Below are 14,537 nucleotides of genomic sequence, written 5' to 3' on the forward strand. Positions count from 1 at the left end.
GCCAACCGTTGTACTATAACAAAAAACCCCAAAAAACAAAAATAATAAAAGAGAAATATGAAAGAATTATTGTTCCCTATATTATGAATCTAAACTTAAAAGATTTAATTTTCATAAACGTTTTCCAGAGGCTAGCAGAGCTATTTCCTATAGGCATGAAATTATAGTGTACAGGGCAAACTAGTGATATGCGAAGCTAAATAGCTAACTGTTAGTTGTAAAAACTGTCAGGAATTTCTGACAGCATGGAAATGTATCAGTTGATACAAAGCCAAAGAGCCACAGAAATGCTGACAAACCTTTGGCAAATGCAAAATAAGCTAATTTAGGCTATTTTATGTATTGCGTCAGTGTAGTTAGTGATGTGCAGTGGGCTGCAGAACTCAATTAAACCAGGAAGTGACTGAACATTTTTGGTGCATGTACTTGGTGAACAACTTTCAATTAAGAGGGTGTGTTTCATCTTGGAGTTCTGTAGTCTATCTTGTTCTTATAATACATCCTTAGCTTGACGATTATATTCCACAGTGTCATCTTTGATGAGATTTAAAATGCTTCATTGGCTAAGACTCATATGTATGCTAACAAAATAATGCCAACAATTGTTGTTGTATGTTGGTTAAATGTCAAGGATGTACATTTGTTTCTGAAGTACAATAGATACCCAGACAGAAAACCCCAGTATCATATGTTAGCTTTCCTGATAGAGCAATATTAATAAATAGTTAAGGAAAAACTTTGAGAACCCAAAGATAACCAGAAACTAGGAAGTGACTTTATTCAGGCTAATACTTTTGTCATAGCAGAGGTCAAGTAAAGGTTTATTGAGGTGTTATGTTGTAAAAATGCCTGAACATCAGTAACCCTGTTTTAGAGTTGTTTTATGCAAGAGTGCTATGGCAGAAAATGATCACAGTCCCTGAGGTACTATTGGGCTGTTAGCATTACAATAAATTATTATTATAAAGGGTTACCAGAAATTATAGCATACACTATATTAGGCTACGATTAATCTATGCAATTGTTTTTATTCATTCACACAATTTAATCTTTTTTTAATTGAAAAAAAAAAAGAATATCAAAGTTTTTTATTTTAAATATCCCAATGCCACGTGTTTGATTTAATTTAGCTGCAGTAATATCACACAAGATAGAAATACAAAGGGGAGAAACAAGATAAACAGACACATTTTAAATTTGCTGGGATAAATTTAATTTTCTCATTTCATTTAATTTTTCAATTTAGATTTGGTGGGATAGAAAATTTAAAAAAACATCTCAAAACATAAAAAAATCAATATGAAATGAGTGTTATATGACCCGTGCAAGTGTGTGTGTGAGCACACCTCCCAACCATTAATCGACCTTAGGTGATTAGATACGTTGAGAAAGGAAATTGATTTAGCTTGGTGTGTCTGCTTGTAATGGCTTCAGTATGCCATCTACTGCCACGTCATACCACAGTCCAACAGGCAACATCCTCTAAAAGCACTAAAGGTTTCTGTTCAAAGTGTCTCCTTGCTGGAGATATGTCAAAACGCCCACTCTGTGGACTCATCTGTGGGCTGACAGGAACTCTGACCACCTATGGAAGAAAATAGAATATAAAGGTATAAAGGTACTTAAAGTATCAAAAGTAAATGTACTCAGTCTATAGAAAAATGGCCCATCTGATGACTCACACATTATTGTGTATTACAGTACATAATTATATTATTATAACAGTGTGTGAGTAAAATTTTACTTTTGTAGAGAAAAACAATCAGAGAGGTTTAGAGGGAAATTACTGTCTGACATGTGAAATATTTCATGGAGCTGCAACACCGCTTGAAACACAGATCTAATCTTTAACAATATGTTGTATTTTATAAGCTTAGGTGTTTTAATGTAAAATCTTATTCTAAAAAGTAACTTGTAATCATATCTGGCAGCTAAATGTAGTGGACTGAAAAGAACAATATTTTCCTCTGAATTCTAGTGGACAAAAGTTTAGAAGAGCATAAAAGGAAGCATAACATTGAATGTAAAGAAACTATATGTAGGATTTAGTGGCATCTAATGGTGAGGTTGTAGATTGCAATCAAATGTATACACCTCCCCTTCCCCTCCTCCCCTACAGGGGCTGTGAAAAAAAATGCAAAAGGCCCTCTGTAGAGACAGTGTTTAGTTTGTCTTTTCTGGGCTACTGTAGAAAGATAGCAGTGCAACAAGGTGGCCTCGATGGAAGAGGACCCACTCCCTATGTAGATATAAAGGGCTCATTGTAAGCTAATGAAAACACAACAATTATTTTCAGGCTATTATACACTAATTCAAACATTCTCATGAATATTATATTACACTTCTGCCAATTCTGTTCCATTAGCTGCCACTAAATTCTACACCCTGCACCTTTAAGTTTGGTGAATGTACTTAGTTACTTTCCACCATGTCTGACCATGATGATCAACGTTCCTGGTTGGAATCTCACTGGAGACGTATTACTTATATAATAAAGACATTTTTAAAAAGTTAAAGAATTTAGTTGCTTTTGTGTAGTATTTGTGTCCTTGTGAACTCTGTGGTAGTAGTAACTGTAGTAGTAGCAGAGACATTAGTAGTAGCAGCTGTAGTTCTTGTCTTGTTCTGTAAGAGTGAAAGACAAAGACTGAGCATGATGAAGAGTTTGACAGAGATGGAAGAGAAAGACAATGAGTGGGTGGGAATGAGACTTAATGAGGCAAACTAAGTGTTAGACTTAGAAGAAGGTGAGCGGTAATGACAGCCACGTACATAGTTTACGTAGGTAGCGACAGACATGATTAGTTTATGGATTTGATACTTTTAATCAAACTAGCAATCAGTCAAACTGGTAATATAGATTTACTGTCCTGAAATGTATCAAAGAATTGACCACTCTGCCATTTTGCCAGTTAGCTATCAATATTAAAACGAAGAGCACAGTGTATTCTGAGTGGGCCTGTGACAAGTTGTCAATCAAAGTGACTTTTCTGACAGATAAAGTAGACTGCAGTGTGGCTCCAGTCTGAAGACTAAATAACATTTAATTACCTGTCAAACTGCCTCATCAACCAACAAAGCCAACACCATGAATACACTCCAATTATTCAGTGTTTGATTTGTTTTCTTTAATGTCCCGGTCCTCTCTCCTTTAAGGGTTGGAAGCCATTGTTCTTTAGCTTAATTTGAAGCTATCGTATATATATAACTGCAGTGTTCTAGGTCACTATGCAGCTGTGCACAGTAATTTTGTGTCAGGGCTTCTATAATCTATAAATCATTGAAAATGTAGAAGGGTGTAAGAACTATGAACCGTAAGTATGCACATCCACTATGAAAGTTATATTTTCATCATCTTGATTATATAATGCACTCAGGTTTATTCTAATACTAACTACATTGCACTTTTAGTTAGTTTAGCTTTACATAAGTTATGAGAAGCCATGTCTTGTAATTTGATGTAAATGGCATGCCCTCAATATGAATTAGAAGAAAGTTAAACTACATTAAGACCTCTATATGTGATCATTATAATTAGCATTAAAAGTAAATGCAGTTTCTGTTTTATTTATGTATTTTTTTCTTGTTCTTGCATGTGCATAACTAAAGTGTGTCCAATTGTCTGGCATCATAAAGTCACCACCCACACAGTGAGGAAAGTTACAGCTGAGGTACATGGTGTGCTGCGCTGAATTTGACAATATTGTGCTTTTTAACATTTAAGTTACGCAATCAGCTTTTAAAAATAAGGGCAAACTCCAAGACTTAGGCACACTGCTGTTCCGCTCAACCATGCGTGAATAATCCGGCTCTAAGTCGCTCCTCGGGATGGGAGTAATTTATTTCATACTTCCTATTCTTGATGAGCAAAGGGCAACAATGGAGAAAAAATAATGGTGGAAACAGTTGATAACACAGTGTGAGATAGTTTTGGAATTTCTGAGTTGCATGTTACTGGATGACGAGCAGAGCTTACTGTTGAACATTTCTCATTCATGGTTGACTGGATGTGCTTTTTAATGAACAACTTGATGATGGTCCTGATGTTTACTACTTTTTTTTCTCAGGCAGCCAACAACTTGCTGAACTTAAGGTTATTCACACTTTTACAGAACATGTGTGACACCTTGTACTGAAGCTTTCTGGTGTTCGTTGCTCCTTTGCTAACCTTGAATTGCGACTTGGATGAGTTGTTTTTCAGGTGGCAGTGCAGGGCAAAGGGCACAAATCAGGTCATGAACTCACATGTTAACTGGTAAAAGGTGCATCTGGATGAAAGATACTGTTGAGATTGTGCTGTTATAGAGAAAGCTCTGTGGATGGGGGTTTTCCTTTGATATGAAAGACGGTCTGATTCATCATCGCCTGCACTGTAAGACCTCCATCAGCAGCGCCTCAGTGCATCACCAGACAGTAATGACTTAATTAACTGGTTTATTTAGTGGTTAATCAGTTAATTAAAGCAGAGTAATTGGGTTTTAAGGGCTCTCAAGAGAACCTTGCAGACGTCAGTATAAGACCACAGGAAGGATCAGTCGTTTAAGAAGTGAAGGCCAATTCATTTCAACGGAGCTTTAACAATACAAAGTGCCTAACAGACAACAAATGACAGAAAAAAGGTCAAAACAACATTATAATGGCTGTGTATCTATGTGTGAATTTCTGCATGTGCACATATCTTATGTGTACTATCCTGACTGAGACTTGAGTTACTGCAGTCATTCAATATTGGTATAATATGAAATCAGCTTTAAATGTACTTTCTAAATAAAAAAGAGACTTAAAGGGTGGGTTCTTTTTTATTTTTTAGGTTTATATATCATATACATTAGTGTTCCATTTGTCTTTAAATTAAAACAAATTCAAATTTTGGGCGAAGTTGGTTTTTGGTTTTGGAATAGCCCAACCTATTCTAAAACGTTTTCCTCAGTGACCATACACACATTTCTGCATGACAATATTGCTACTTATAAAGCAATATAAACTTCCCAGCCCACTTAGCCAGTACAAAACATGCTGCTTTTTGCTAACAGCTGAGTGGGAGTTTCCATCTGAAAAACCTGGAAAGGAACGCAGGTGGTGGTGGAGTCAGCCTTTAAAAAGTTGGCTGCTCCCTTGCAATTACCCTCAAGCATATTTGAGATCCTCTTTAAACCTCAGATGACAGCTGTCAGAACTTATTCTGTGGCTTATGTTTATTAATTTTTCATCGTTAACATTATAATAAAATAAAATAAAAAATCCTCAGAGGAGCTTACACCCATTTATTGTGAGTATTAGCTAAACTCGAGAAAACAGTATTTTTAGCTAGTGGTACCCTGAGTGATACCCTGTACCCTGGTGGTTTGTCTGTTCTTTCGGTCAAAATTGAAATATCTTAACAACTATTGAATGGATTGCCATGTAATCTGGTACAGATATCCCTGGTGCTTTATACTTTTACCTAATACCTGCAAAACTAATAAAAGTATTTTTCAGCTTTAACATCATATGGGATGGATGGTAGAGATGGGAAAAGATCCTTATTTTTAGCTGTTAGTTATATGATTACAGTTAGGTTTGATAATTTAACACCAAATCCAGTAGATATGTGTTTATTTCCTTAAGCAAAAGACTTTGGCAGACGTGAGGCGTCCCCATTTGCCTGACTTTCGGGCACTTCTGTATTATGAAGCAGAAGTTGAATATATCACAGCTTTCAGAAAAATATGAGTTTCCTGGTCGTAACTATGGATATTGATGTGAACCCTATTTTCAAATCTGAATCAACTCCAATATGACATGAACAAGGCATGAGTCTTGTGAGAGTAACATAACTGTTTGACAGTTTTAAGGTGGGTTTGTTAGAATGTCAATTCCCTTCACTTTTCTCTTAAATTAAGGATACATAACAAACCTAAATATGCATTCATCCTCTGGCCGCACCTCAGTGGAAACAAGACGTTAAGATGTATAGTCTCCTTCATGTGTTATCTTTTACTATGGCATCTAATTGTTGGAAGCCAAGTCAGCAGAGTCAATAACAGGGGGATGGAGAATGAAATCCATTTTAGCCAAATGAACATACCAAAGCTGTTTGTCTAAATTCACTGCCATCTGCCAATCTCGTCCCGCCCTTAACTGTCCTACACTATTCCTGCCTAAAATAGCTTCGCTGGTCTTTTGTCCTTCACTGACAAACATTCTTTCCTATTGTACTAAAAAAAATTAATAAGACTTGACACACTTTCATTGTTTGCGCACTAGAGTGATTAATTTCGCATAGTTGCTGTTTTATGGGTAGTTAGAGATAGGAATGACCTGTAGTACAATTACACTTTTATCAGTTTTTAATTACTCTGAATAAATTACACATTTTCTAAGACTTTATAAAATAGCGTTTGATTGAAGATAAATTAGCTTTACTTTCTGCCATGTCAGTTTAATAGATAATGACAACCTACAGCTCACACAGCACAGTGTAGTAGTGTGTGTGTGAAAGAGAAAGTGTGTCTACCATTGTGGGCATACACAGTGAGAATGCTTGTATTTGTGTGTGTGTGTGTGTGTGTGTGTGTGTGTGTGTGTGTGTGTGTGTGTGTGTGTGTGTGTGTGCTCTGTGTAAGTCTGTGTGTATGAACGTCTGAATGTTGTGTATGTTTCGTGCATGTGAATTCGAGTGAATATGCATGCGTGTGTGTATCTGTATGTTTATGTGTGTGCTATGCCAGCCACAAACAGTGATTCAGTTTGTTGCCAGAGGCATTAATTGAGGCATCAATTAAAGGAGTTAACGAGTTTGTTTAATGAGATGAAAACTCTGGTTGTGTTTCTGACGTCAGACTCCCCAGACTGGGCTGTTCCTACCAGAATAAGGTCAAACAATTTTCTTTCTCTTCTTTCACATTCTTTAAGTCACTCTGCGTACCTAGTTTTTTGAAATTCAGGACCCTGGTATAGTGCATGATGGTTTACTAGTATGGCCATTTTTAATAATATCAGTTCCAACTGTGCTTTCCCTGCTTATTACAAGTCACAATGTCTGCTGTGAAAGCTCTATTGTCCATCATGTCCTTCCTCTTCTCATTATAGTGTCAGAGGCCTACAAGCCGATTAATGGAGGTCACTCACCTTGTTTGTACATGACATGGCTGTTAATGAGTAACTGGGCAAAGTTCTTGGAATAATATAATCATAATTGAATGTGACCTTCAGTTCACAGTAGCAAAAATGTGCACTTTAAACACTATTCTTTACTGTCATTATGGATGCAAGAATACTCAATGAACGCCAATATGAAACATGACTGGCGAGGCATAATCAAAGCAAATTTTTTGGGTCTTCGTGTGTCGTTTCAAAATTCACTTACCAGCAGTTGGCTCATGTTGGTGTATGTAACAAACTTTAAAAGAAAATGTCCAACATTTTGTGAGATGTGTTTGTTTGCTTTCTTACCTGAAGTATGATGAGAAGTTTATAGTGCCTCTGGGATGTGTTTACTTTGTCACAATGGGCAGCCTGATACTGTGGCTTAACAGGCGGATGTATTGGTGGCCTGCCTGCTAAGAAAATACAACAATGTATACAATTTAGAGCTGTTGAAAGGCGTATCTTTCCTCATGCTTCCAGTGTTTGTGCTAAGCTAGCTCTAAGCACCTGAGCTAATGCTAAACAAGTTAACAGCTCTTACTACCACTGTATGTCAAAAGACATTGAAAATCACTTGAAATTAGGTTTAGTACTGTATCAAGAAATAATGCAAACCAAAATGTACTTTACTTTTGTGTCAGCAAGGTGTTTTTAACCAGTGGGAGCTATCAGGTCTAGAGTCTAAGATGAATAGTAAGAAGAGATTGTAAGAAGTTTACTCCCAGCTAAGAAATAGTCCAGCACATACTGCCAGTAAAATGTTGTTTTTTGCCAACGTTTTTTTTTTTTTTTTTTTTTTTTTACAGATGAAACAACAAAGATACAAAATATTAATTAGTGAGCTTTAGAGTTGCTAGCAGGTGGATTTTGTTATCAGTTTACAGTCTTCTTGCTAAGCTAACTGAAGCTGCTTTGTTAATTGCTGCTTGGTACATTCATACAGAACAATGCTTTCCTTTTCATGACAGTAAAATTGTGAATTGTGTAGCATGAACTGCATACATTTTAAGTGTTTATACAGCAAACAGTTAAGACATTTAATAGAAGTTGACACATCACTTAATTTAATGTTGAAAACCTATGAGTGCAGTGCTGTCCTTACATATTGGCATAAGCAGACAAATATTACTGTATCATTGGAAGAAAAGACTATTTGCATAATACTATCAAACTGTTGCATTCATATGCTTCATTGGACTAAACATTTGCTCTGTCCTGTTTGTGCAGCAGACAGTGGGACCATGAAGACTGTGGTGGCTCTGCTGCTGCTCTGTCTGTGTGATCCTGGACAGAGTGACTGCCAGACAGACTGCCTGTCCTGCGGCAACATCCTGCCCAAACAGCTCAGTTTCAACACCATGGTGAGGAGTCCACACATGCACACACACAGACACACACATACTGGAGACTGCAAGAGGCTAAAAAGAGGCTTCCACAGGTGTTACAGCCAGTAGCGTAGGCAGAAATCACATCGTAAGTGGACACAGAAAGTCAGGTGGGCCTAGTCTGTCCAAGACCAATCATTCTTAATAGGTTCTGACACGCATATGTTAACCAAAATAGGCCATTACAATTATACTTGCCTGAATGCACCACAGTTTAATCATATAACCTTTTTACATCATCAGAGGTAATGTCACAGTCACCAAGACGAACATCAACAGCCAACGGCACGAGTTTTGAAGTGAGGGGACATCCAGCTTTTGATGATATAATAGCCATGATCGGATGCTATCGTAGCATATTTCACATTGTAAATGGTCACATAGTTGAGTAATTAATGTTACACAACAGAGTTTGCATTGCACTGTGTCTCAAAAATGAAACATGGGACCCTAACCTCACCTTAACCATCACAACTAAATTGCTAAACCCAACCCTGACCCTAAACTGAACCTAAACCCAATTCTAACCATAACCTTTAAACCAAATCTTAAATCTCGAATTTCCCTTTCAAGTTGTGAGGACCAACCAAAATGTCCTCACAACACAGAAATGTCCTCACAACACACAGAGTGATGGTTGTACATGAGCTGAATTCTCTTCCTCCTGCTCCTCACAAACTTGAGCAAACTGCTTCTTTTCGTTAGATTTAAATATCTTAACCTACATTAAAAGCAGCTAGTTAGTGGACAGTAGGCTTCTGTAATTCTGTGCAATGTGCGGGCTGTAGACTGAGTGAAAGAGGAAGGGCTGCTCACAATCTCGCATTTGAGAAATGCACTGCCACTCAAAAAATCGGAACTATCATCATCATCATATGCTGAACAAGGAGCAAGAAACAAGAATTGTTTTATTTTTATTTGTTGCGTAGTCAGATAATTAAAACATTATGCGCTGACTGCTATTCATTGGATGATCCTGAGGTGTAGTAGAAAAAAGGAAGCCTTTTGATTGGATGGGCCTGAGTGCCAAGTTATGTACCAGGTTAGAGCGATGTTACAGTTAAACAAATTCACCTAGAAGGCCTGCAAAGACAAAAAGGGTATTTTTATGTTGTAGTGGCCCTTTACATTCAAGTGGTTGTTGTAGTTTGGGCGTAGACACAGTTGGGATATTTTCTCCGTACACACAAAACCAGACAAAACACAAACAAACACACACAAACAAACACAATCTCTCCGTGAGGGCTCTTTTAATTCAGTGATAAAATGAGTGAAAAACCCTCATCACCCCACCTTGGTGTTTTCGTCCCATCCTCCCTCTGTCTCCCTCACTGTGTCTGACTCAACAAATTACCCTTTTGGCATTTGAGTTTTAATTTGTTGTGGCTAATTGATTCCTGGGGATAGATGTGTGTTTCTCCCATCAGTGCATATGCCTGGTGGTCATTCCTCTCCGGTTAATGACATGCTTCTCATTTCCACAGGGAACACTCTGGAAGACATTTAAGTGCACATGGCTTCAAACTTTGAACTGTTGGTGTAAAACGCTTAGGTTACAGTCACATTTTGACTTCTAATGAGTTGGAGAATTGGGGAATTATTGTTTAATTAGACTGCTAAAAGACTTTAATGGAAAATACCATTGTTCATCATATGCACATTAACACATGCAATCTACAATTGTAGCAAACATTACCATTAGGCACAAATCTTCTTTATAATCACTGCCTTCTTGCTTATGATAATTCTCTGCTCACTTTCCTGGCCGGAAGGCATTTTACATGTAAGTCAATAAGGAACCAGAGCTTAAATTATATGACCTCATGGAAACATCAGATAATGTGCTCATACATATTTCGGTATTTTATGCATACTATACACACCGCACACACACATGCCCAATGAACCATTGTAGTAGTAGATATAGGTGATAAACGAGCTGGAGATCCAATCAATTTCATTACATTGTATTGATGTTTACTATTTTCTGTGTTAAGTCTCTTTTCACTTAAGCAACCCATTGGAAACAAATCGGATGCTTTGACAAAGCACTGCAACATTATGATGTCTAAAATACACACAGTATACACAACATTTAGGTCGTTGTCAATTTCTCAAACACAGGTGTAACTGTATAATAAATGTCTCTTTGTATATGACCCTCTGTATGGGTCATTGGAACCTAAATGGAACAATCATTAATCAATGTTATCAGTGAAATGATATATACAACCCGATCAATTTATGAGAAAAGAATGCAAAGAAAACCATAAGCACTTGGTTAAGAAACTTCATGTATGCTAAATGATAAGCTTTAGTGGTTTGTTTCAAAGGGTCAGTTTACCCATGTCACAAGAATGTTGTAATAATTCACTCTAGTGCTATCAAGCCATGCAGATTCTGCAAAGTTTTGTAATATTACCCTCTGAGACTTTGTTACTCCTATACAATAAAAGGTGAAGGGAATTGTATTCATGGTCCTCAAAACACACAAGATACATATTTGGTAATCCAATCATTTGTACACCAATGTATTCTTTTCACGCTGGATAAGGTAGCTGGGACACTCCAATAGAAATCAGGGTACTGTGGTATGCAGACACCGTATCCAGTTTTCTGCTAGAAATGAGTGGTTGAGATGTTGAGTAATCTAGACACACCTGCACACAGATGACTAGAAACCTGGACACTGTTATCATTGATGAATTATGATAACATTGATGAATTAAGAAAGGAAATGTAGGTGATCTCTTGTCTTTGTCTTTGCCAGGTGTGTCTCATTGAGTGTGAAGGCAACATTTCCCCAGCCTTCTCCTGGGACTTCTGCCGTAAGGCGTTATTGTCGCCAATTTCCTCCCTTGGTGGTCCCATTCAGAAAAGATCTCAGGAGGAGGTGGAAGCCCTGTTTCCTGAGGAGGAGGAGCAGGTGGACGGAGGTCTGTTCGGGCCTATTCCACTGCAGAGGTTTGATCATGTGACCCGGGCACTTGGGGTGGACGACAGGGATCTTGGTGGCAAGCTGAACACTGCCTACAATTCCCAGAATGCCCTGTCCCTTGAGAATGAGTACGATGAGGAGGCTGGGCATGAAGAAGGGGATGCTGATGTAGCAGTGAGAGGACAGGGTGATGTGGGGCTGAGTGTCTCCAAGAGGTTTGGCGGCTTCGTCAAAGGGAGGCATGGCTACAAGAAGCTGATGTCTCCAGGAAGATCGTACCAGAAGAGGTATGGCGGCTTCATCGGCATTCGCAAGTCGGCCCGCAAGTGGAACAACCAAAAACGTTTCAGCGAATTCCTGAAGCAGTATCTGGGGATGAGCACTCGGGCCACTGAGTTCAACAGCGTGTCAGAGGACCTCACTCAACAGAATGAAGTTTAGTAGAGTGCACCTTTGAGCCACTGCCATAAAACTATTTCCTGTATTTTCACTGATATTGTTTTGTATTTAAATCACAAACATGTCAAACTTAAACTGGTGTCACCGAAAAATTGTTTTAATCCAAGTAACTACAGAGTTCTACCAAAAAGTGAAATTTAAGGCCATAATCTAAGATCCCAAATGAATCCTTCTTTGTTCCAAGACATAATTGTTTGTTTCTGTTTTCCATCCCTTTCAACTATGTTGCAAAATATTTAGTGATCAAACCTTTTTTTAAGATGGGCTTAACCTTCCAAAGGAGCTATAGAAATTCTGTCGCACCCCTGAAAACAGCTTTGTCCAAACTGTGACACTCTGTAATCCCTGGCATCTTCTAGGCACCCAGCTCTGGGCACACTGAATCATTCAAATTCCTCATTCAGTGCCCCTTGTGGAAATGTACCAGTTAAAAGATCATGTTTCATGTGATTAGCTGCCCAAACACTTATCCTCATAAGCTTTGAAGCTTTGAATCCATGGGGGTCTTAGAGTGGTTTGGAGCAAAATGCATTTTTTAATTTTATGGTTTTATGTAACTGACAACAATAAAAGCTAACATAACTATTGTTTGTGATCCCATTTTTAATACAGGATCATGTGAAAAAAGTGAAATATCTTTTTACATGGATGCCTCTGGCTTTTGGGGGGAGTGGTCCTTACTGTTAAAAATGCATAAGAACCTCTGTTATCATGTCGAGCTGGACCACCCTCTTTATTTTACAACCATCTTGTGGTAAAATCCCTACTTCAGTCTCTGTTAAAGGACAATATCAATGTTTTTTTTTGTGTTTTAGCATTAGGATAATGTCAGCAGTAATGTAAAGTATGCTCTGTGTTATTTATGGTAAATGAATGCAAAACACTGCTAAAAGTCATTCATTTTATCACTGTGCCAAAACATACCTGAGACAGGGCTACTGAGGCAGGTTCAATTAAAAGCTCTCTTCTTCAATCTGGTGCCATGGCAAACTGAAACATTACACATGACACTCAGTACCCATGCGTATATGCTGTTGATCTGTCTGCCAAACTGATGTTACGTACAAGTGAGCATCATCTCTGACTGGCTCCTGTGTACAGATGCCAGATTGCTGTATGTACAAACAGTGTTTGGTATCTTTCTTTAAACTGTAATGGTGTAAAATGTTTTTTGTGTAAATAGCTGAATTTAAACATGTCAATAAAAATAGTTTACTATTTACTTTGTGGCTTGTCATGCAGCAACTAATTCTGTGTCTTGAGGTGTTTTGTTCTTAGTATTATAGCCAGAGATTGGGAAAGGTTACAATAATGTCTTTAACAAAAGTTTATATAGAAACACTCTCCTATCAGGTCCTTTAGTGTACCAAACGTCTTTATTAATAGTTGATAAATCATTTACTAAGTCTTTGTCAATCACTTATATACCATTGATAAGAAACAACAGGGTGTGTAAAATTCTATTGGCTGGTGTTTGCCCTTTTTATGAAGTCATACAGTAGTTATAAATGTTGGTAATCCATTAATAAATAATCACAGGTATCTCAATGTTAAATAAGCCATCAAGTCTGCAGTTGTGAATGATTTTTAATAAGTTAAAAAAAAGTATTTTTGTCCTGATGCGCATTATAGCTCTGTTCCAGTAAGTCAGGGGTAAAATGGGCACGGAAGGTGTCTACCTTACGAACTAAAGACACATTGCAGAATGCACGTGCAGTAAAGTACATGAATTAGAAATTGGCATCAAGAAGTACTTTCAATAAGAAGCAATGTTTCCTACTTTTCTGAGTCTTAAGGTAGATTCCAGTGGTTTATCCCTCAACATTTTATTGAAACACTACAATTAACTGGTGCAGACAGCGCAGACACAAACTCCAGTGGTAGCAGGCTCTTGGCGCCCCTCAGTGGTTTGTCCTGTATAAATGCCCTGCTGAGCATACTGCACATATATTGTACGCTCTTCACAACCTAATGTGACACTGACAGTTATTTTTTAACCATGTTACTCATATGTCAGTTCTTCTTTCACAATGTTATTTGATAAATGTTTTACTAACTTGAAGGAAAATAAAGTATTTCTCAGGCAGACATGCTGAAGAAGTCTGAAGACCTTTGAAAAAACAAATTGATTCAGGTGGGTGAACATTTTACTACATGTGTACCAGACTAGACATATTTTTACAACAAAGAATAGGTCTGTTCAAAGTTTTCCCACATAAGGACCAAGACTAGATGCAATCTTTTATAGCCCATTTCAATCAAGCAGGTTTAGGGCAAGGCAATTACAACTGTTACACATAAGAAATTATAGGCAATAAAAAACTGTTAATGATATGCTCATATTAAGTGTGACTATATTCACTGGTTTGTGGGATTCCTTTGTTCTTCTTCGCACATCCGTTATCTTTAACTCCTAGTTTAGATACCGGTCACAAGGATTTTGAAAGATATCACTGTCATAATCTAGACACTACATATAGGTCTCAGATTGGTTTGGCTTCGATACCTGTTGGACCCCACTGCTTAGAGCAGTGATTCTCAAACATTTTCACATCAAGGACCCCTAAACTGACATAAATTAAACCACGGACTACCATCTAATAAGATTTTGTCCCACGGTCCCCCAA

At 37.6% G+C, this 14,537-nt stretch overlaps 1 protein-coding gene across 1 annotated transcript; it reads left to right on the forward strand.

Annotated features, from left to right (window-relative positions):
* Positions 1 to 8,369: 8,369 nt before the first annotated feature.
* Positions 8,370 to 11,892, forward strand: pnoca (prepronociceptin a). Its single transcript, XM_062418997.1, has 2 exons — positions 8,370 to 8,489; positions 11,284 to 11,892. Exons 1-2 carry the CDS (start codon positions 8,370 to 8,372, stop codon positions 11,890 to 11,892), a joined length of 729 nt encoding a protein of 242 aa, XP_062274981.1.
* Positions 11,893 to 14,537: the final 2,645 nt, after the last annotated feature.

Source organism: Scomber scombrus, chromosome 1 (genome assembly GCF_963691925.1).
Source record: "Scomber scombrus chromosome 1, fScoSco1.1, whole genome shotgun sequence".
In the NCBI taxonomy this organism is placed as follows: Eukaryota; Metazoa; Chordata; class Actinopteri; order Scombriformes; family Scombridae; genus Scomber; species Scomber scombrus.